The 21,092-nt window shown below is 35.3% G+C and overlaps 1 protein-coding gene across 3 annotated transcripts in view; it reads left to right on the plus strand.

The window, feature by feature from the left end:
- Positions 1-20,711, plus strand: part of LOC150106164 (uncharacterized) — a 59,073-nt gene extending 38,362 nt beyond the window's left edge. For 2 of the 3 annotated variants that reach the window (XM_090393899.1, XM_090393897.1), the window contains exon 2: positions 18,543-20,711. In XM_090393899.1, the coding sequence (XP_090250025.1) occupies positions 18,557-20,632 (2,076 nt within the window). In that variant the 5' untranslated portion in view covers positions 18,543-18,556 and the 3' untranslated portion in view covers positions 20,633-20,711. Of the gene's footprint in view, positions 1-684; positions 722-18,542 lie in introns of those variants that run through there. The other variant, XM_090393898.1, reaches the window with a different exon arrangement.
- Positions 20,712-21,092: the final 381 nt, after the last annotated feature.

Here is a 21,092-nt window from a genome sequence, read left to right on the forward strand (position 1 = left end):
TTGTTTAGGAGTGTCCCTTATTTTAATACATTGGCTAACATTACTCAAAAAAGGGGTATATATATATATTTTTTTTAGGGCATTATGGGTGAGTATAGAAGGCAATATGGCAGAATACTCAAAAAAGGGGTATATATATATATATATATTTTTTAGGGCATTATGGGTGAGTATAGAAGGCAATATGGCAGAATAAAAGAGGTGGAAAAAATGTTTGTACATACCTTGTTTTTGGTTCTATGATGCCTTCCAATTCCAAGAACTTGCTGAAGGTTGTTTATAAACGAGGAGGAGAACATGGTGGTGCGTTTTGACGCGGGAAATGAGATTGGAAATCTTATTTCCCATAATGCCCTAAATATATATATATATATATATATATATATACACCCCTTTTTTGAGTAATGTTAGCCAATGTATTAAAATAAGGGACACTCCTAAACAAAAACAGGCTCTAATAGCCGTAATTATATTTGCATTTTAAGTTCACTGTCACTTGAAACCTCAATTAACTGTTATTTTTTTTATAACGAAAGGTCATTCTCATGACTGCAAGCCTGAAATGGATTGCAAACCCACAGAAATTTCTTATAAAAGTTATTTGAAAAATATGTTTCAAAATTCCGTTTCAGATTTTTGAGGTGGTCACAAACCCTTTCCAGAAACTCAGAAGCAACAAAAGTATCATTTTCTACTAAAAAGGATTCCAATGTTTGAAAAGGTGCAAATTGTCTTTCTTTTACATAATTAATCCATAAAACCAGTTTTTTTCTTGAATGCCTTTATTTTGTCATAGGCATCAAGAACAGTTAAATAATTTCCTTGAAGGGAGAGATTTAGTTCATTTAATTTCAAAAAAATGTCTGAAAGATAGAATAGTGTTGATAACCATGCTTCATCAACAAGGAGTGATGCAAAATCAGAATTATGCTCATTTATGAATAATAAAACTTTGTACCTTAACTGAAATAACCTTGTTAGTACTTTGCCCCTAGAAAGCCAGCAAATTTCAGAATGAAGCAAAAGTTGTATATATTCACTGTTCATTTCGTTGCAGAGTACTGAAAATAACCTGTTATTTAATGGGCTAGCTTTAATGATACTAACTTGCTTTACAGCATTATATAGCACAGTTTTAAATTCTGGTGGCATTCCTTTGGAGGATAACACTTCCCTATGTATGAAACAATGTACCCAATTCATATCCGGAGCTACTTCCTTGACTCTATGCCTGCCTGTAAGAGTGCGAGCTCCATCTGAACCGAAGATTATACCTTTTTCCCACTGGATCCCTTAGTGTATTATGTAATTATTGAGAGTGTGAAATATTTCTTCTCCAGTTGTTCGGGATGGCAAAGTTCTACAAAACAGAATATGATCATGAATGTTATCATGCACATATCTTGGGTAACATTAACGCGCATCACATGTAACATCAGTAGTCTCGTCTTTGTAACGCATAATAAGGGCTCTTCTTAAGTCTTTCGATTAACTGAGATTCTACATCACCTGCCATATCATTAATTCTGCGACCAACAATATCATTTGAAAGAGGAATCAAATCAACATCTTTTAGTAACTTTTATTTTAACTTTTAGCTATTAGAGCTCTACTCCAATCATCAGGAATTCGTCCCTCTGTCCAGACCTTCTGAACTATGCAGTGCAGACACTGTAAGACTTTTATACCACCATACTTCAGCATTTCTGGTTGAATATCATCTACTCCTGCTGCCTTTCCACATTTCAAGCCTTTGATGGCATTTTCTACTTCAAGTACAAATATGTATTCCTGACTGTATGCCTGTTGAGTGTTTTTTACAACTGTGCTATTATTGCTAGTTTCATTTAGCAATTTTTCGAAGTAATTACCCCATACTTCAAGGATATCTTTTTCTCCCTTTTTCATGTCAACTTTATCATCTCTAACTCCTTTTAGAGCACTCTTTCCTCCATTCCTAAGCTTCTTCAACAACTTCCAGAATACCTTACCATACTTACCACCTTCTTGATATTTATTTTCTATGTTCTTGCCAAAGCCCTCCCATGACTTTTGTTTAGCTAGTTTTACTAGCTTTCTTACATTTGTCTCCGTATTTTCGAAGAGCACAAGCTGACTTATTTGCCAGGAACTTTTGATATGCTTTCTTCTTTTCCTTCACTGCCTCTTTAACTTCTTGTGTCCACCATGGAGTTATGATTTTCCTTGCAGACAACCTCACTACATGCCTCTCTGGCTGAATCAATTAGAGTTTTCTTCAAGGTTTGCCACTGAATCTCCAAGGTTTGGTTATTGTTCTCAAATTCTTTCATATTTTCTTCAATAATCTTTGTGTATTTTAGTCTACAGTTCACATCTGAGAGCTGATCAACTTTTATTTGCTTTAAAACTTTCTTACATGTCATTCTTTTCAATATGAAATTCAATTTTATCCTGCTCAAGACTAAATAGTGATCGCTTCCAATTTCAAGTCCTCTGCACACTCTGGTGTCCTGCACCAGGGAGAAAACATCACTATCAACAATAACATAGTCAGTGAGACTTTTCTTATTCCTTGCTTCTTCTCTCCATGTGAATTTGTGCACATTTTTATATTGGAACATGCTGTTAGTAATAACCAGTCCATGTCCTGAGCAGAAATCCAACAGGTATTTGTCATTATTAGCTTTGCTCTTTTTTCCAAATTTTCCCAAAACATTTTTGTATGTCACTTCCTACTCTGCTATTTAAGTCCCTAACAAGGACCAACTTTTCTTTTTTCATTGTGTCAGTAGCTTTCTCTAGAGCCTCATAAAATTCTTCCACTTCTACTTAGTAGAGCCTTCTGTGGGACCATTGGCACAAATAAGTCTCATTGTCCAGTTCCCCATTCTAATATTTGCCCGCATCACTCTACTTGAGACTGTCTGCCATTCAAGAAGATTAACCTCATATTTAGTGTTGAATACTATGGCTACCCCTTCTTTTTCTTGATTGTCATTGCCTGAATATAACATTTTGTATTTATTGCTCAGAAAGATCTGACTAGTTTTTGTCTTTTTTGTTTCAGTCACCCCTATTCGATCTGGTTCTTATCTAATTTTTCAGCTAGCTCCATTTCTTTGCCATTCAGGCTTCTTATGTTGATAGTACCAATCTTTAACTCTGGTGATGTTGAGTTAGGGTGTGTGCTTTCAGATTTGATACAGTAGCTGACTTTTCGCTGTTCGCCTGGTTCCCTGGCGAAAACAATGGGGACCTTGTTTAACTGGACGACGCCCCTAGCCAGAATGAAATTTTGTAATGTTTGAAGTGAACAACAATATAGTTTTATTGCTTTTGCCTTTGAACATTCTGACAATATTTGTTGTTTTTTAAAGTCTCCATTTGATTTCAATAATTTTTACTTAGTTATTCAATTTTAATTTGTTTAGATAATTAAAAAATATATATTTACTTAATTAATTTAAGTCTGTCTGCTGACCACCTATCCCATCGTCACGGACCACAGGTTGAGAATCACTGTTCTAGATGAATAATAGTAAAGATAGTTTACATTATCTTAGACCTAGTTTACATCAAACAGTCTTCTTATATAATGATTCATTCTAGATGATGTCCCATTTACACTATACAGGGTGTTCGGGATAAATTTGACAGTTTCGTAAGGAAAAAGAAAATCTTCTTTGTATCTATTAAATTTAATGAATTGACAAAAAACATTACAGGCAGAGTTAATTACAATACTATCAACAAGATTTACTCAAAATAACCACCATTAGCATCGATCACAGCTTCAATCCTGCTTCGGAACCTCGAACAAGCTGATGCTACAGTCTCCCTGGGAAGTGCCGCAAAAACTGTTTTAATTTTATCCATTAACTGGGCTTTTGTATTACTGGAAGTGCGATTGGTGTCTTTTTCAACTGCGCCCCATACAAAATAATCCATGGGGTTAAGGTCTGGGGAGTTTGGAGGCCAAACATTTGTACTGGTGAAGTCGTAGAAATTTTCAGACAACCATTTTTGACTTTTCCCAGAGGTGTGGCAAGGGGCCGAATCCTGCTGCCATACATACGGCCTACCATTGGCTACCCTTGTTATCCAGGGCTTGACTACAGTGTTTAGCAACTCCACGTAGCCATCTGAAGTCAACCTGAGGCCCTCTTGGAAAAAATGCGGAGGCATCACATTGCCTTCAGAGGATACACATCCGAAAACCATCACAGTTTGGGGAAATTTAGTCTGCATTACACGAGGAATGTCCTTTGTACTGTATGCAAGCCATCTGTTATTCTGCGTGTTGTGTTTTTGATCCTGGCAAAAGTTTTTCTCATCAGAAAAGAACCAGATTGTTTGTGGTTCCGCAGGATGTTTCACTTTGCTTAGAAGTTTCTTCGCGTTTATCAAACGTTTTTCACGGGCCTTTTCTGTAAGCAGCTGACCTTTGCGGCGCTTGTATGAGTAGTAGCGGAGGTCTTCATTGAGTGCAAGCTTCATAGTAGAGGCTGCAACATTCATTTCACGTGACAAAGCCCGAATTCCAATGCCAGGGATCTTCAACACCTGTTCCTGCAGATTTGCGAGGAATTCTGCTGTACGAATGCAATCAGATCGTCTGCTAGGGATCTTTCTTCTTGCTACATCCTCGTAGTCACCATTGCAAGTCTCTAGTTCATGCCTGATTGTTTTTACTGTATTCAGGGAGCATTGGGCAGCAGTCGAAATATCCTTATTTTGATGGCCGGCACGAATCATCATGATACAAGTTATTCTCTTCCATGATTCAGGTGGGTTCCAGCTATCCATCCTTTCTGACATCTTGTATATGAATGAAGAAGGGTCCAACCTTTTAAATGAAGAGAAGTGTGTGTTAATACATGTAACTTACGGAAAAATATAATTAATTATAAATATGTCAAATTTATCCCGAACACCCTGTATAATGATAGTGTTTTATTTGACACTATTGTATGCCTTTTCCAGTCTATAAAGCTTAATACAGATCTTTGTTATGTTCTTGGAATTTTGTAACTAATTGCTTTAAAGTAAAAAATGTAGTTCCTGACAGTTGCTGTTTAACTAAAATAAGTGCTGTCTCAGTGTTCTATACGTTTTCTTAGTACTGTCTTGAAGATACTTGCATGAATCATGCAGGGGAACATTTAGGGAAAATCCTGTAATTTTCACATTTGGATTTTATATATATATACCTTATTAATACACTAGTTAATTCAGTACTGTTATATGGCCGGCACGCCCCTGACACGACATAGCATCCACTTCCTCCATGAGTTCAGACGACAACCCATACGGTCGAAACGGCTCGCACCCCCATCAACTCTGTCCCTTTCCCCATAAACCCTTCCCCTAAAAAACAGTTTCTATTTACAGCCATATTTTTCATCTTTTTCCCACTCTGCCAAAAAAAAAGCACTCCACCCACCCTTAAAAATAATATATTTATATATTATATAAAAAACCTGGGTTTTTCAAATTAATTCTCCCACATTGCCTAAGCCCCCCCACTTCCCTTTCAACACCATAACAGCAGAAGTATACACACTGCAGAAAGAAGACAGGCTACAACATCTAAGGAAAGGTATGTGCAAATTTTCTTCTATTATGTTACATATATTTGTCTCTAAAATACATCTGCAATGCCCTAAGAATTGTTGAGTAAAAAGCCAATGATGTTAAAAAAAAGCGACAATCCAATACAAAAGCAGGCAAGATAGTCGTAAAAATAATAATTCATATTTACATTTATATTTTTATATATCCATATATTAACACCATATAATTCACACTCTCTCTCTCTCTCTCTATGCTCACTGGGCATCTACAGATGCTGTATGGTCACTCTGATGCTCGGTGATGTTCCACACCAGGCCTTGCCATGTAGTCCTGTTGTTTGCTTTTCTGGCAGCCTCAACTCTGAAGATCAGTCACTCCACACACGCCATCCTTCCATCCATCTCATTGATGGTCTACCCCTGCCTCTTTTTCCAGGAGCTTTACCTTCTATTACTGTTCTGAGAAGTCCTCCTTCCATCCTTTTATGTGTCTAAAATATTTTAACTTTCTTCTGTCAACATCCTTCCAGGGGTGCTTAAGGGTCAAAGCTGTATAACTGAGAGGAGACCTCCACATAGCCTTTAAAGGAATGCAGAGAACCAACCAGGGCTTCTGACCTAATGTCCAATTACTAATCCTTTCTAACACCCATTCATTTGTACGCCTTTCAGTATATGATATCCTCAACAGCCTTCCGTAACACCAGATCTCAAAAGCAGATATCAGTTTCTTATCTGACTTCTTTAGGTTCCAAGTCTCGCATCCATAAGTCGCTGTTGGAAAAACAACTACATCTAAAATCCTCAACTTTGTTCCCATAGAGAGAGATCCATCCTTCCAGATTTTAGACAGGTCTCTGACTGCTGTTTTAGCCATTCCTAACCTTTTTCTGACATCTTCTGAACAGCAATTCTTCACATTAATAATGGATCCCAGGTACTCAAACTTGCTGACTTCCTCAATTCTTTCTCCATTAAGGTACACTTGTTTCTCAAGAGCTTCTCTGTTTGTTTTTCCTTTGAGAACCATGATCTTTGTCTTGCTAGAATTGAGTTGAAGTCCTCTGTTATTACTGATCTTGTTAACTTTGTTAAGAATTAGTCCTAGTTCTTCCATGTCATTACAAAGGAGTACTGTATCATCAGCATACCTCAGATTACTGATCAATCTACCTCCTATCCTAATTCCTGTCCTAAGCTCATCCAATGCTTCACGGATGATGTCCTCTGCATATATACTAAACAAGTGAGGAGAAAGTAACAGTCTCACATGTTCAACACAGTCAAAAGCTTTAGAGTAGTCTAAGAAACACATTACCAGAGGTAGTCTGAATTCTTTATATTTTTCTATGATCTATCTAAGGCAAAGGATCTGATCTCTGGTGCCCCTACCTTTTCTAATTCACATAATAGCAGTAATTTATGTCAGATTGCAAGCACTGGAAGTTGAGCTTATTGGCAAATTTAATTAATTCTGAGTAATACTTTTTGATAAGTCTTTTGATACTGGCCACTTGTTTCCGGAAGAGATGACGTTGTATTGTGGGCATCCAGATGGAATCCAGTAGCTGACAGTCGTAGAGTATGTGGTCAATAGTTTGTTGAAGGTGTGGACTACAAGTGCATGATGGCGATTCTGGGATATGAAATCTCTCTGTGTGTGCATGTGTGTTTACAATGGTATGCTATGTAACATAACACTATTATTTAGATGCTCTTATAAATCCGATTTTGAATCAATTAAGTATTAGCCAGATCATACTTGAGGCAAGCACTATATGTGATCTCTATAAAATTTTATTGTATACTTTTTTCTTCTTACCTAAAGTTAAAATAGTAAATAATGGGTTATAAAAGAAAGCGTGCTATAACCAAGAGTGAAATTAGAACCCTATGTAGAGAAAACTAGAATAATTATATAAACGAAACCACAATTATTAAGAAAATAATACCATGACAGCAAAAACCACTGATATAATTAGAAGAGAAGGATATGGTTTGTCTCTAATCCTTTTTTTAATATATTTTAAATATTATATGAATGTTATTATAAATTGCCAAATGTCCCAAAAGAATACAGAGAAAAATGTAAGAGAGCTATGTGAGAAAGTAGTCAAACAAAAGTCATGCAAAGACTTTGGTAAGAATATAGAAGATCAATATCAGGAAGGTGTCAAAATGTTCTGGAGGCCATTGAAGAAATGGAGCAAAGAGTACTGTAAAAGGAATCGATGATAAAGGTGACATGAAAACTGAAGATAAGGATGATGCCAGACATCCTAGATGTCTGGAGTAATTACTTTAAAAGACTGTTAAATGAACTAAGCAGTGACAGAACCATACTAGAAAATTTTCAAGAGGAATGCAAAGAGGAGTACATATCAATAAAATAATATACAAAACTTAATGTAGAAAGGCAGTTTGAGGATGATATTTGAGGATGAATTTGATGATATATGATCAGAAAATGGGGTGCTTAAGGGTCAAAGCTGTATAACTGAGAGGAGACCTCCACATAGCCTTTAAAGGAATGCGGAGAACCGACCAGGGCTTCTGACCTAATGTCCAATCCTCACCTTCTCGTGGTGCACCCTGTTGGGTATCTACTTTGATACTGAACGAACGAGGATGGGCTGGCAATTTGGGATTTAGCGGACCAAATTGTATTCTTATTGGTTAAACGAAAATAAAAAATGATGGTACAACATGACAAAATTTCATGCCGGCTGGGGCGTCGCCCGGTTAAACAAGGCCCCCGTTGTTTTCGCCAGGGAACCAGGGCAAACAGCGAAAAGTCAGCTACTGGAACAAATCTGAAAACAAACCCCAACTCAACATCACCAGAGTTAAAGATCGGTACTATCAACGTAAGAAGCCTGAATGGCAAAGAAATGGAGCTAGCTGAGGAATTAGATAAGTACCAGATCGACATAATAGGGGTGACTGAAACAAAAAAGACCAAAACTGGTGAGGTCTTTCTGAGCAATAAATACAAAATGTTATATTCAGGCAATGACAATCAAGGAAAAGAAGGAGTAGCCATAGTATTCAACACAAAATACGAGGCTAATCTTCTTGAATGGCAGGCAGTCTCAAGTAGAGTAATGTGGGCAAATATGAGAATGGGGAACTGGACAATGAGACTTATTTGTGCCTATGGTCCCACAGAAGGTTCTACTAAGGTAGAAGTGGAGGAATTTTTTGAGGCTTTAGAAAAAGCAACTGACACAATGAAAAAGGAAAAGTTGGTCCTTGTTGGGGATCTAAATAGTAGAGTAGGAAATGATTGTGAGACATACAAAAATATTTTGGGAAAATTTGGAGAAAAGAGCAAAGCTAATAATAATGGCAAATATCTGTTGGATTTCTGCTCAGGACATGGACTGGTTATTACTAACACCATGTTCCAACATAAAAATGTGCACAAATTCACATGGAGAGAAGAGGCTAGGAATAAGAAAAGTCTCATTGACTATGTTATTGTTGATAGTGATGTTTTCTCCCTGGTGCAGGACACCAGAGTGTACAGAGGATTTGAAATTGGAAGTGATCACTATTTAGTCTTGAGCAGGATAAAATTGAATTTCATATTGAAAAGAATAACATGTAAGAAAGTTTTAAAGCGAATAAAAGTTGAGCAGCTCTCAGATGTGAACTGTAGACTAAAATACAGAAATATTATTGAAAAGAAAATGAAAGAGTTTGAGAACAGGAATCAAACCTTGGAGATTCAGTGGCAAACTCTGAAGGAAACATTGATTGATTCTGCCAGAGAGGCATGTGGTGAGGTTGTGTGCAAGGATAAAAAAATCAGAACTCCCTGGTGGACACAGGAAGTTAAAGAGGCAGTGAAGGAAAAGAAGAAAGCATATCAAAAGTTCCTAGCAAATAAGTCAGCTTTTACTCTTACAGAATACAGAGACAAATGTAAGAAAGCTAAACAGTGTGTAAAACTAGCTAAACAAAAGTCATGGGAGGACTTTGGCAAGAATATAGAAAATAAATATCAAGAAGGTGGCAAAATATTCTGGAGGTTGTTGAAGAAGCTTAGGAATGGAGGAAAGAGTGCTGTAAAAGGAATTAGAGATGATAAAGGTGAAATGAAAACAGGAGAAAAAGATATCCTTGAAGTATGGAGTAATTACTTTGAAAAACTGCTAAATGAAACAAGCAGGGATGACAGCACAGTAATAAAAAACACTGACCAGGCGTGCAGTCAGGAATACATATCCATACTTGAAGTAGAAAAAGCCATCAAAGACTTGAAATGTGGAAAGGCAGCAGGAGTAGATGATATTCGACCAGAAATGCTGAAGTATGGTGGTATAAGAGTCTTACAGTGGCTGCACTGCATAGTTCAGAAAGCCTGGACAGAGGGAAGAATTCCCGATGATTGGAGTAGAGCTCTCATAGTACCCATATATAAAAAGGGAAATAAAACTGAATGTGAGAATTACAGAGGTATTTCTCTACTGAGTGTTCCTGGCAAGATCTATGCAAGTATACTTGAGAAACGGTTGAGAAGAATTGTGGAAGAAAAGCTTGGTGAAGAACAAGCTGGATTCAGGCCAAACAGAGGCTGTCAGGATCAGATCTTCACTTTACGACAAATAGTCGAGAAAGCATGGGAATATAACAAAGATCTGTATTTAAGTTTTGTCGATTTGGAAAAGGCATATGACAAGGTGCCAAGAGAGAAGCTATTCAATACGCTGCAGTTATATGGTGTCAATGGGGCATTATATCAAGCAATACTTAGTCTTTATTTGAGTTGTGAGTCAGCAGTTAGAATTGAAGGAAGTACAGGAAGATGGTTTAATGTTAAATCTGGTGTGAGACAAGGATGTACATTATCCCCTCTGTTATTCATTATCTATATGGATCACATTATGAAGGAATGTGGTATTAAACCTGATATCAAAATTGGAGATGTTAATGTCAGCTCTTTGCTTTATGCGGATGATGTTATACTTCTAAATAAATCCGCTACAAGTCTGCAAGATTCTCTGACTAAATTGAATAGCTGTTGTAATAGATATGGTATGAAGGTCAGCAATAAAAAGACAAAGACAATGAAAATAGGCAGAATCATTGAAAATGTCAACTGTGTTGTGAATGGAGAACCTGTGGAACAAGTAAAACATTTCAGCTACTTAGGCACAATTTTTACTGAAGATGGTAAACTAAATATAGAAATAGACAACAGAATCAGCAAAGCTGGTATCGTGGGAAGTCAATTGAATAAATTCATATGGAATAAGAAAGAAATTAGTCGGAACACTAAATTAGCTGTATACAAGACTGTGTTCAAACCAATTTTAACTTATGGATCTGAGAGCTGGGTCAGAAGTAAAACACTTGACCAAAGACTAGAGACCGCCGATATGAGAGTCCTGAGAAAGATTAGAGGCGTGAACAGATGGCATCAATGGCAATATCATATTAAAAATGAGGATATTAGGAAAGAACTTGACATTGTCAGCATCCAGGAATGCGTTAGCAGAGCTAATCTCAGATGGTATGGTCACTTAAATAGAATGGGAGAGGAAAGATTAGCAAAACAAGTGTTCTCTGCCAGGTTGGCAGGAAAACGACCCAGAGGAAGACCGAGATATAGGTGGATTGATACGGTACAAAGTGCCTTAGACGATAGAAATATAAGATCTGATAATGATGGAGTCTTGACAAGTAACAGACTGATTTGGAGGAAAATTGTAGATAGGAAGTTAGTAATGATGTAATTTTTTCATGTAGTACTGTCATATCCTGTACACCCCTTGAGGGTACATGGCAGGAATTTGATGATGATGATGATGATCAGAAATGCTTAAGTATAAAGATATAAAAGTTTTGCAGTGGCTATACTGCATAATTCAGAGGGCCTAGTCAGAAGGTTGAATTCCATATGACTGGAGTAGAGTTCTCATAGTACCCATCTATGAAAAAGAGAGTAAAGCTGAATATGAGAATTACAGGAATTTCTCTACCAAGTGTTACAGGTAAGGTTTATGCAAGCATATTTGAAAAGAGGCTGAGAAAAATTGTGGAAGAAAAACTGGGAGAAGAACAAGATGGATTCAGGCCAAATAATGGTTGACAGGATCATCGTACACAGATAATTCTTATTATTCAGGCCTCCATGCAGTCAAAAGACTTATTGCAGGAAGTCCTTCCTAAGAAACACAAAGTCTATCAAGACTCATCGTAGGAGGTCCCTCCTAGGAAACAAAAAATTTATCATACCACTCCTTAAACTCATTGACATTTCTTGCTCTCACCACTCTATCAGGCAATGCATTTCATGGTTCACCCACCCTCCATTCAAAGAAACAACTTCTCACCTTCTTGCTCACAGCTTCCTTTTGTAACTTCCAGGGATGGACCCTTGTCATCACTCCTTCCCGCTGTTCAACCAAATGAAAGAACTCCCCAGTGCCAACCCTGTAACCACCTCTCAACAGTTTAAAAGTCTCAATCATGTCACCTCTCCTCCTTCTATCTACCAAACTCTGCAGTCCACATTCCCTCAGCTGATCCTCATAACTAACATGGTGCAGTCCTGAAACCATCTTTGTTATTTGCCTCTGTACCCTTTCCACAGTTAATTTATTCCCTTCAAATCCTGGGGACCAAACAGATGAGGGTCTTATACAACAAAATGATAACTCTTTTATCTCTGCAGGTCAGCGTCCTTCTCAGTATTGCAGCAATCCTCTGTGTTACCTTCACCACCTTTGCAATATGTCCCCTGAATTTCAGGTTTCTATCAATCATCAAACCCAGATCTCTTGTCTCCCCTACTTCCTCCAGTACAACTCTTCCAATATAGTATACAGCATCCCATCGGTGTGTCCCAAACCTCAAGACCTTACATTTTGCTGCATTAAACCGAAATCCCTATTCATTTGCCCATCTGTCTAGTTTATTCAAATCCTCTTGCAGGGCTACCACATCTGCACTATTACTAATAACCTTTCCCAGCTTCACATCATCCACAAACAACTGAATATTCCCCTGCAATCCACTGACAATGTCATTGGTATAAAGTTTAAACAATATAAGTCCCAGTACTGGTCCCTGTTGGACTCCACTTGTAACCTTTTGCCAATCAAATTCAAATTGCCCCACCGTACACAACTCCCTGATACCTATTGGACAGTCAATCCTGAATCCAGTTGACCAACCTGATATCCAAACCCATGTACTGCAACTTAAATATCAGCTTATCATGTGGCACCGTCAAATGCCTTTGCTAAATCTAAGAAAATGGCAGTATATGCTTTGCCCTCATCTACTGCTCTTGTAACTTTATTATAAAAGGCTAGCATATTACTAAAACAAGAGCCCCTTCACAAATCCATGTTGACTCTCACAGATAACATTACCCTCATCTTCCCAATGCTGTATATGGTTCCTCACTAATTTCTTCAAGATCTTAACAACTAGTGATGTCACACAAACTGGCCTATAATTAGACACTTCCAGTCTGCTACCACTCGTGTGCAAAGGCACTATCTTTCCTTCCTTCCTTCCATTTCCTGGGCACACCTTTCCTGTAGCCAGACTTTCATTGAAAAGCCAGGTCAGAGCAGCTGTCAGTTCTTTAGCACATTCTCTCAAAACTGGTGGTGAAATACCATCCAATTCCACAGCTTTACTGACATCATATTAAAAATGAAGATATTAGAAAGGAACTTGACATTGTGAGCATTCTGCTTACACAGTAAGCAGAATAATTTAAAGTGGTATGGCGACTAAAATAGAATGGGTGAGGGAAAGTTAGCAAAAATGGTGTTTGATGCAAAGTAGCAGGAATGAGACCCAGAAATAGCCTGAACACCCCTTGAGGATTATATATCAGGAAATTGATTGAGAGTATTGTGTAAATAGCACAAGAAAATTACTGACTAAATGCATTATTATATGTAGATGATCAAATCTTAATTGATTATATATAGAAGAAGAATCCTACTATTATGATTTTACTTCTATATAGAACATATTCTAGCATCATAGTTCTGAATGGCAAGCAAATAGAACAGTTAAATATTTTAATTATTTTCTAACATATGTTACATTGAGGAAAACAGATCCAAAACAAAACTAATAAATTTACCAAAATTATTTGCATGATTAATGATATTTTAAGCCAAATTTAATACAAAAAAAAAAAAAAAGGTTAAGGATATTCAATGTTTTAGCTAAACCTTTTTATATTATGTGGAAGTGAAGAAAAAAATAGTAATATCAGTAGAAAAGAAATTTATGATAACAGTATGGTATACGATATGTTAGGGTACATACTAGATGAGAGATATTGAAATCTTACAAGAATCATGACAAGAACCAATTTTGCAAATAGTAAATAATTGTGGAAATCAGTGTATTCAACATATAATTAGAATGCCACTGAATAGAATGCTTAAAATATAATAAACTATAAATCAAGAGTTAAAAGAAATAGAGGAAGGCTCTTAAAAAAGTTAAAAGATGGTATGAGACTTGAACATGCCACGAAGCCTAATAATATTGTTCAAAATAAAATGATATCAACCTAACCTTGAACTTGTTCATTATTCATGCATTTGGTACCTGTTCTGGCAACGTATTCCATTTGCCTTCTACCCCATACCAAAATCTGCTTCTTTTTTTCTTACAATACACTTATACAACTTCCAGGGAAGATGATTATTATCACTGTGTGCATTCTCTTCCCTACATACAATATATCTTAATCTGATAAGTTCCTCTAAACAATTTCCAGTGCTCATTCATATCATTTTCTTTCCTGTATGAGGCTCTGTAGTTTGCTTTCCTTGGGGGAGACCAGACTCCTACCAGGCACATCCCTTGGATGGTGGATGAGGGGAAGCCCCAACTGGTTGCTCCGAATAAAGAATAAGGAGCCATGGACCAAAGGGTGTAGCAGAGGAATGACAAGCCTGCCACACTAAAATACCAAAAACTTCCATGGATTACACAACTACCAGGAATACATCTCATACTACCACATACGGGGAAGCTGATTCACCAACATGAGCCTCACATAGTGTTGGTGAGAAACCTTCTATGTGGTCAGCAAAACATGATAAGTATATAGCTACTACAAATATCAGATCTCTATAGAAAGCAGGAAAACCCCAAATTGTACAAAGGAATCTGAAAAGGATAAAATGGGATATTATAGGAATCTCACAAACGCACTAAATAGGAGAAAGATGCTTAAACATGCCAGAAGGTAAATTATTGTATTTGGGAAGAAGGAGACAATGTACATAAAGAAGGAGTTGCAATTCTAATAAAACAAAATCTTTCTGCAAGTATAATAGATATCAAGCCTATCTCATCCAGAATAATAGGAATTAGACTAAAAGCCAAAGAAAAAGGACTACACATAAAAGTTATTCAGATTTACACACCTGATGCAGGTTACAATGAAGAAGACATCGAACTATTCTACAACGATCTCTAAAAAGAAATAGATAATACTAACTCCAGAGACATCGTATTCATAATCGGAGATTTCACTACTAAGATCGGAACTTTCAGAGAAGAGCTAAAAAAAGATGTAATGGGAAAATTTGGAACTGGAACCAAAATGAAAGGGGAGAAACTATGCTCAATTTCTACAAAGAAAACAACCTTGTCATCTCAAATACAATGTTTTACCATATTTAAATACACCTGGACCCCACCAGATAGAGAAATATGAAATTGTATAGATTATATTCTAATTAGAAATAAATGGAAAACCTCGATCAAAAATGTAAGAATACTTAAAGCCTAGAGCTGGATACAGACCATGAACTCCTCTCTGCAACAATGTGGATAATATTCAAAGTCAATTATAAAAGAAATAGAATTGATAAACTCCACACAGGAAAGTTAAAAAAATAACCAAATAAGATTAGACTACTTAGGAAAATTGAGGAAATAAATTGGGCTCAAACAGATGAAACCGAAAACATTTGGAAAACAAGAAAAGAAACATTAACTCTGCAAGGGAACCCAATAATAAAATAATAAATGGATAATATCTGAAATTTTAGAAAAATGTGAAGAAAAAAGAAAACTAAAAACTGATACCTCAGAAAAAAAGAAGAAATACAAACAACTGAAAAACGAAATTAATAAACTCTGTAGACAGGCTAAAGAAAACAGGCTAAACAAAAAAGCAGAAAAATGCAATGAGGCATTGAAACACCATAACTCAAAAATATTACATAACACAAAGAAATTACAAAAACTTTTCACCACTACATCTAACAATGATCAACAATCAGGGTGAGGAAACAGGAAATCTAAATGCGATAAAAGCAATATGGATGGAACATTACCAAGAAACCTTTAAGAATGAAAACAATACCTAATAACAAGGCCCCACACTAACTCGAGACATGATCCTTCTATCAGAAGCTCTAATGGAAAGAAGGAAAGCAAACAACTTTAAAATTCCTTACCACACTTTTCAACAAAATCATTAAATCAAGAGAAATACCAGAAGATCGGAACAGGAACTATCATATCAATTTACAAGAAAGGTGATAAGAAAAAAGTGTAAAAATTACAGAACAATCACATTACTCATCCATGCTTACAAAATATTTACAAGAGTATTACAGAACAGCATGAAGAGCACATATGAGATCATTCTTAGTGAAGAACAGGCAGACCTCAGAAAGAATCACTCCACATTGGATCAGATCTTCATAATACAAAGACTAGCAGAATTATGCTGGGAACATAACAAAAATATCTATTGCTGTTTTATAGATTTTAAACAGGCATTCGACTCAATAAATAAAGTAATTTTAATTAAGAATATTAAAACAGAAACAAATCGAGGAAGATACCCTAGACTTCTTACAAAAATATTATAGTCTCACAGAAGCAATAATTAAATTTAATAGTATAACAACAGATAAAATAAACGTCAGTAAAGGAGTAGCCCAAGGATGTCCTTCTCCCCATACTTTTTTAACATCTACTTAGAGAACATGATTAACCAAGCCTTGGAAAGAGGAAAAGGGTCAACCTAAATGGTTATAACCTTAATAATATAAAATATACAGATGACATTGTAATGATAGCAGACACAAAAGAAAAAATGATGAATTTAATAACCAAACTAAACAATACGGCTAAAGAATACAGCATGATCATAAATACTGATGAAACAAAAATCTTGATAATTGGAAAAAACAAAGAAAAAATAAACTTCTCCTTGAATGGATCAAGAACAGTATTTAGGAACAGTAATAACAGAATGCTTAGATACCATTACCACTATTAAACATAGAATATCGACTGCATGGTCATCATTTAATAAGCTAAGTAAAATCTGGAAAAATAAAATTTCCAAACCTCTAAAAATAAAATTATATAATGCAATTATGATACACACTGTGCTACATGCTTCAGAAACTTGGACACTCAAGAAGACAGAGATATGAAAACTGGAGGCTTTCGAGATGAAATGTCTCAGAAAAATAAGTAAAACAAAATGAACAAAAAAGAAAAAAACTGTAAGACAAGATCTAAACTATACAGACTCATTAATAGAAAAGATCAAAAGAAGATAACTTCAATGGTATGGACATGTCGAGAGAATGCCATCAAAAAGACTACCCAACCTCGCTCTGTATGCAAGATTAGAAGAAAAAAAGGAAGACCAATAAAGGTCACCTCTGGATTACAAACCTGCAGACAGCTCACCAGCCACACAAGAAACCAAGACTTCTGGAGGTTGTTGTGAAAACACAGAAGACTCAACCTGTCCCTGATGGAAAAAGACAGCAACTTCAGTTTCTCTTAGTCATCATAGAAAACATTCCATGATATTGATATACTTTTTACTTGGTTTTGGATATGCCTCAAGATTTCCTTATCATTTACATATTTAGTTGTCTTCATTATCTTCATTAGAAAATAATGAAGACAACTAAAAGTACATAATATTTAGCAAGCTTAAACTATACATTAACATAAAATTTCATATTGTTATCTTACTGTATTTTCGTCATGGCAGCAATTCTCTGAGTAACTGTCATAATTTCTATTGTGAATACTCCCTAATCTTCATCCTTTTCCCCACTACTAAATCTATCAAAATTTTGTGACAACTGCTTACAAGTTTGCATTATATACAGACAATTAAATAACCCTTCAAGTTCTGAATTGTACTACCAACATATAAACAACTGTACTTGTCCTAGAATAATAGAACTGTGTGATACCTGTTGTATCTCTGAACTTTGAGATAATGCTCCCTCTAATATGTAGTTAACATCTGTGCAATAACCATTTCCATATACAGGCTACTAATCTTATTCATCACCTTCAATTTCAATGAACTAGTCATGTGCTATTGTACCAAATAATAGAATTTGAGAAAATTCTGAAAAATTACAAAATATTTGCAGCCCAACTTTTAATTTCAAATGCCAACCTGGTTGGATTACTGAATAGTGTTGCTGCTTTCCAAACTATCCCACTGTCGTGTGAATGTCCATAAATGAGTTTTGTTGCCCAGTAGCTCACTGGATCTATGAAATGGCTTGAACAGGATCCACGTTTGGTTTCTGGATCATATTATCTAATCCACTCAGAGTACTAATGTACTGTATGTTTACGATTTTCATTGGTGTGATTATGATAAGAATAAAAAATAATAAATAAATACTTTCTAACAAGTGTCTCTTAATGAATCCTTGCTGTTCTCCATTGAGATTTCTATATTTATTGATATTTATCTTATATGGTTTAGCATACAAGATAAAATGAGTTGTTGATTATTGTTAAATTATCACTTTTCCAGAATCCACACAGTCATCTTTACAAAACTTCAGAATGAATACAGAATTATTTCCTAAATTTTGACTATAAAAAATTTTAGTGTATAAATTATGTAGCTCTCATTAGATTGTCATGATATACAAATTGCTTATACTGTAGTGAGTAATTATTATTTTTATTCTTTCTTTCTAGACTTTATAACAAGTATGAGGGATTTTGAAGATAATGAACATGCAGTGCAGTATTTCATGCAGGTTCTGTGTATTAAGAAAAAGGCTATTTCCCCAATTCTCTCTGAAGAACTTGTAAATGCACCGGTTCAAGTCCAGTCATTTATTAGAAAGCACTATTCTGGGATTAAGTTTAATCAGTTCTTCATAAATAATTCTCATGTGTTCTCTTTCAAGAAGAGATCCTGTAAGGTTACATTAACATGGAACATAATGCCAAAAAAACAGTTGGTATCTGTTTTATCAGTTTGGGATAAACAAAAGTTAAAGACTACAGAAAATGACGATGTATTTGATTTACTCATTTTCCAACTATTATATTTCTTTTGCACATTTCTTAGACGAGCAAATGCTAGGACATTGTCTAAAGTAGTTGCTTGGTGTAAAAAAATTCCTGAGAAATTGAAGGATTTTTTTGACCTATTGAAAGGGAAAACCACATGTTTTAAATTAAAATTGTTTTTCAGTGCTTTTCCAGAATTAATAAGTGTTGATTCCAGTGGTGCTATTTCATTTCAAGAGTACAAAGGAAGGTTATTCCTTTCATACTTTTTAGGTGAAGTTTTGGAAAACATATTGATAAATGCAATCAGTAAAGGATGTAATGGTATATCTAATTTGGTTCAACATATAAAAATACTTTTTCACCTGTCAAAAAGGAAGGACCTTACTCTTGACATTAATGAAAAAATATTATTGGATTACCTCAGAGGAAATCCTACCTTCATTACAAATGGCAATTCTGTAGAACTGAATCAGTTGCTCTGTGTAAGTAATATAAGGACTGATGTTGGAGAGACTTCTTCAAATAGTAATACTAATATCACTAATGTTGCTAGTTATAAAAGTTCTCCCACTTATGATAAAACATGTAATCCAAGGTATACAAATATTATTAATGAGATTCAAACAGAACTTGGTAGTGGAGATGCATGCTTATCATATGGTGACAAACGTGATGAAATGCAATTAGAAAAAAAAGAATGTACTGATGGTATTGCAGAATTAGTAGAACAAAATGTAAGGCATGAACAACTTAAAGATATTAAGAAATTGGATTTAGTTTTGGATACTTCACGACTCAAGATTGAAAGGAAAGTTTATGAAGTGTTTGGACCAGAACTGGTAAAATGGAAAGGATCCATTGAATGGGTTGGTAAAAATGTTGGAATAATTAGGTCATCATTTCATTTATATAAAGAAAATGAAACAATTTTTATGGTTTCTTTTGATAAGGCCTCGTTTTTGTGTAGTCAAAAAATTAACAATCTTCAGCATCACCTAAAAAAGGATGATCAGGTTGTTTTTAATGCGGTCTATAATACAGGAAAAACTTTCCATTCTAACAATCAGAACTGTTGGAGTGCCACTGTTGTTCATTGTACTACTAAACAGAGTGTCTTTCGTGTTCGTATGAATGAAAAAAAGATAAATAGGCCAGTTTTTCAGTCATTTGCAAATTCTGAGATGAGAACTTCTTGTCAGAATACTGTGGGATCCAGTAGTCAGCATTTATACACTGGTGAAGTTGGGATATTAGCAAAAGACTGTGGCATACTGCAGTGCAAACATAATAATGAGGATTACTATTTTGTTTATTTTGAAAAAGATATGCTTCGTTTTCCTGAAAGTCAATGCTCAAGTATTGAGGATCTTCGACATATATTGAAAATAGGCGATAAAGTACAGTTCGCCCTTCAAAATTCTTTTAAAAATGATATAAACATAGCTTCTTTAGTACAAAGATACAGGCATGAAAATGACTTTAAAACTTTGCCAGTAGATCACAAACTTCTTAAACCTGTGCATATGGAACAGGAAGAAAGCTTATCCGATGTTCCTTTGCATAAAGACAGTGAGAAATTTACCAACTTAAACAACAATTTACTTTTGGACAATTCCACTTCCCTGAGAGAGTTTACTACACCTGGTTCCCTTTTGAAATGTCATTGTTGTCATCAGTCATGGAATAAAGTGAATGCTGACAGGAAGGAAAAAGAGTGCCAGACATTCTCTACTGGCGAAATTATTGCTATTAATTTAAATCTTTAACACAAATGTGTAAATCTTAATTAAAACTGCACTTAAAATGTTATATTGTATGATATAATAAAATAACATATGATGATAAGCTGATTACAATTATTCCGTCCTCCATTTGAATCTTGTTTACTTTAAATTTGCACAGTTTTCTCCATCATTTTTAGATATTTTTTTTACTGTGTGTGTGTGTGTAAGTGCACACACAGAGAGAGAGTGTCGATCGTTGAAGTGTGCACGGGTCCACTTATACGTGGATTTTTTTCAATAATTATCTTTGAAAATTTTTTGGAGGTTTGCAACAATTTGAAAGATGAATTGTGCAGCCTAGAAAAAACACAACAAGCACTTACCGACATGGCATCATTTGCATGTCATGTCTGTAATTTCTGTTTCACATTATCTTTTCATTTTTGATGTCTAGTGTTAGTAATATGTGTAATATCTACAGTAATATGTGTAATATCATATA

The sequence above is a fragment of the Typopeltis vanoorti genome, chromosome 6, assembly GCF_054136105.1.
Source record: "Typopeltis vanoorti isolate ZY-2024b chromosome 6, IOZ_Tvanoo_1.0, whole genome shotgun sequence".
NCBI lineage: Eukaryota > Metazoa > Arthropoda > Arachnida > Uropygi > Thelyphonidae > Typopeltis > Typopeltis vanoorti.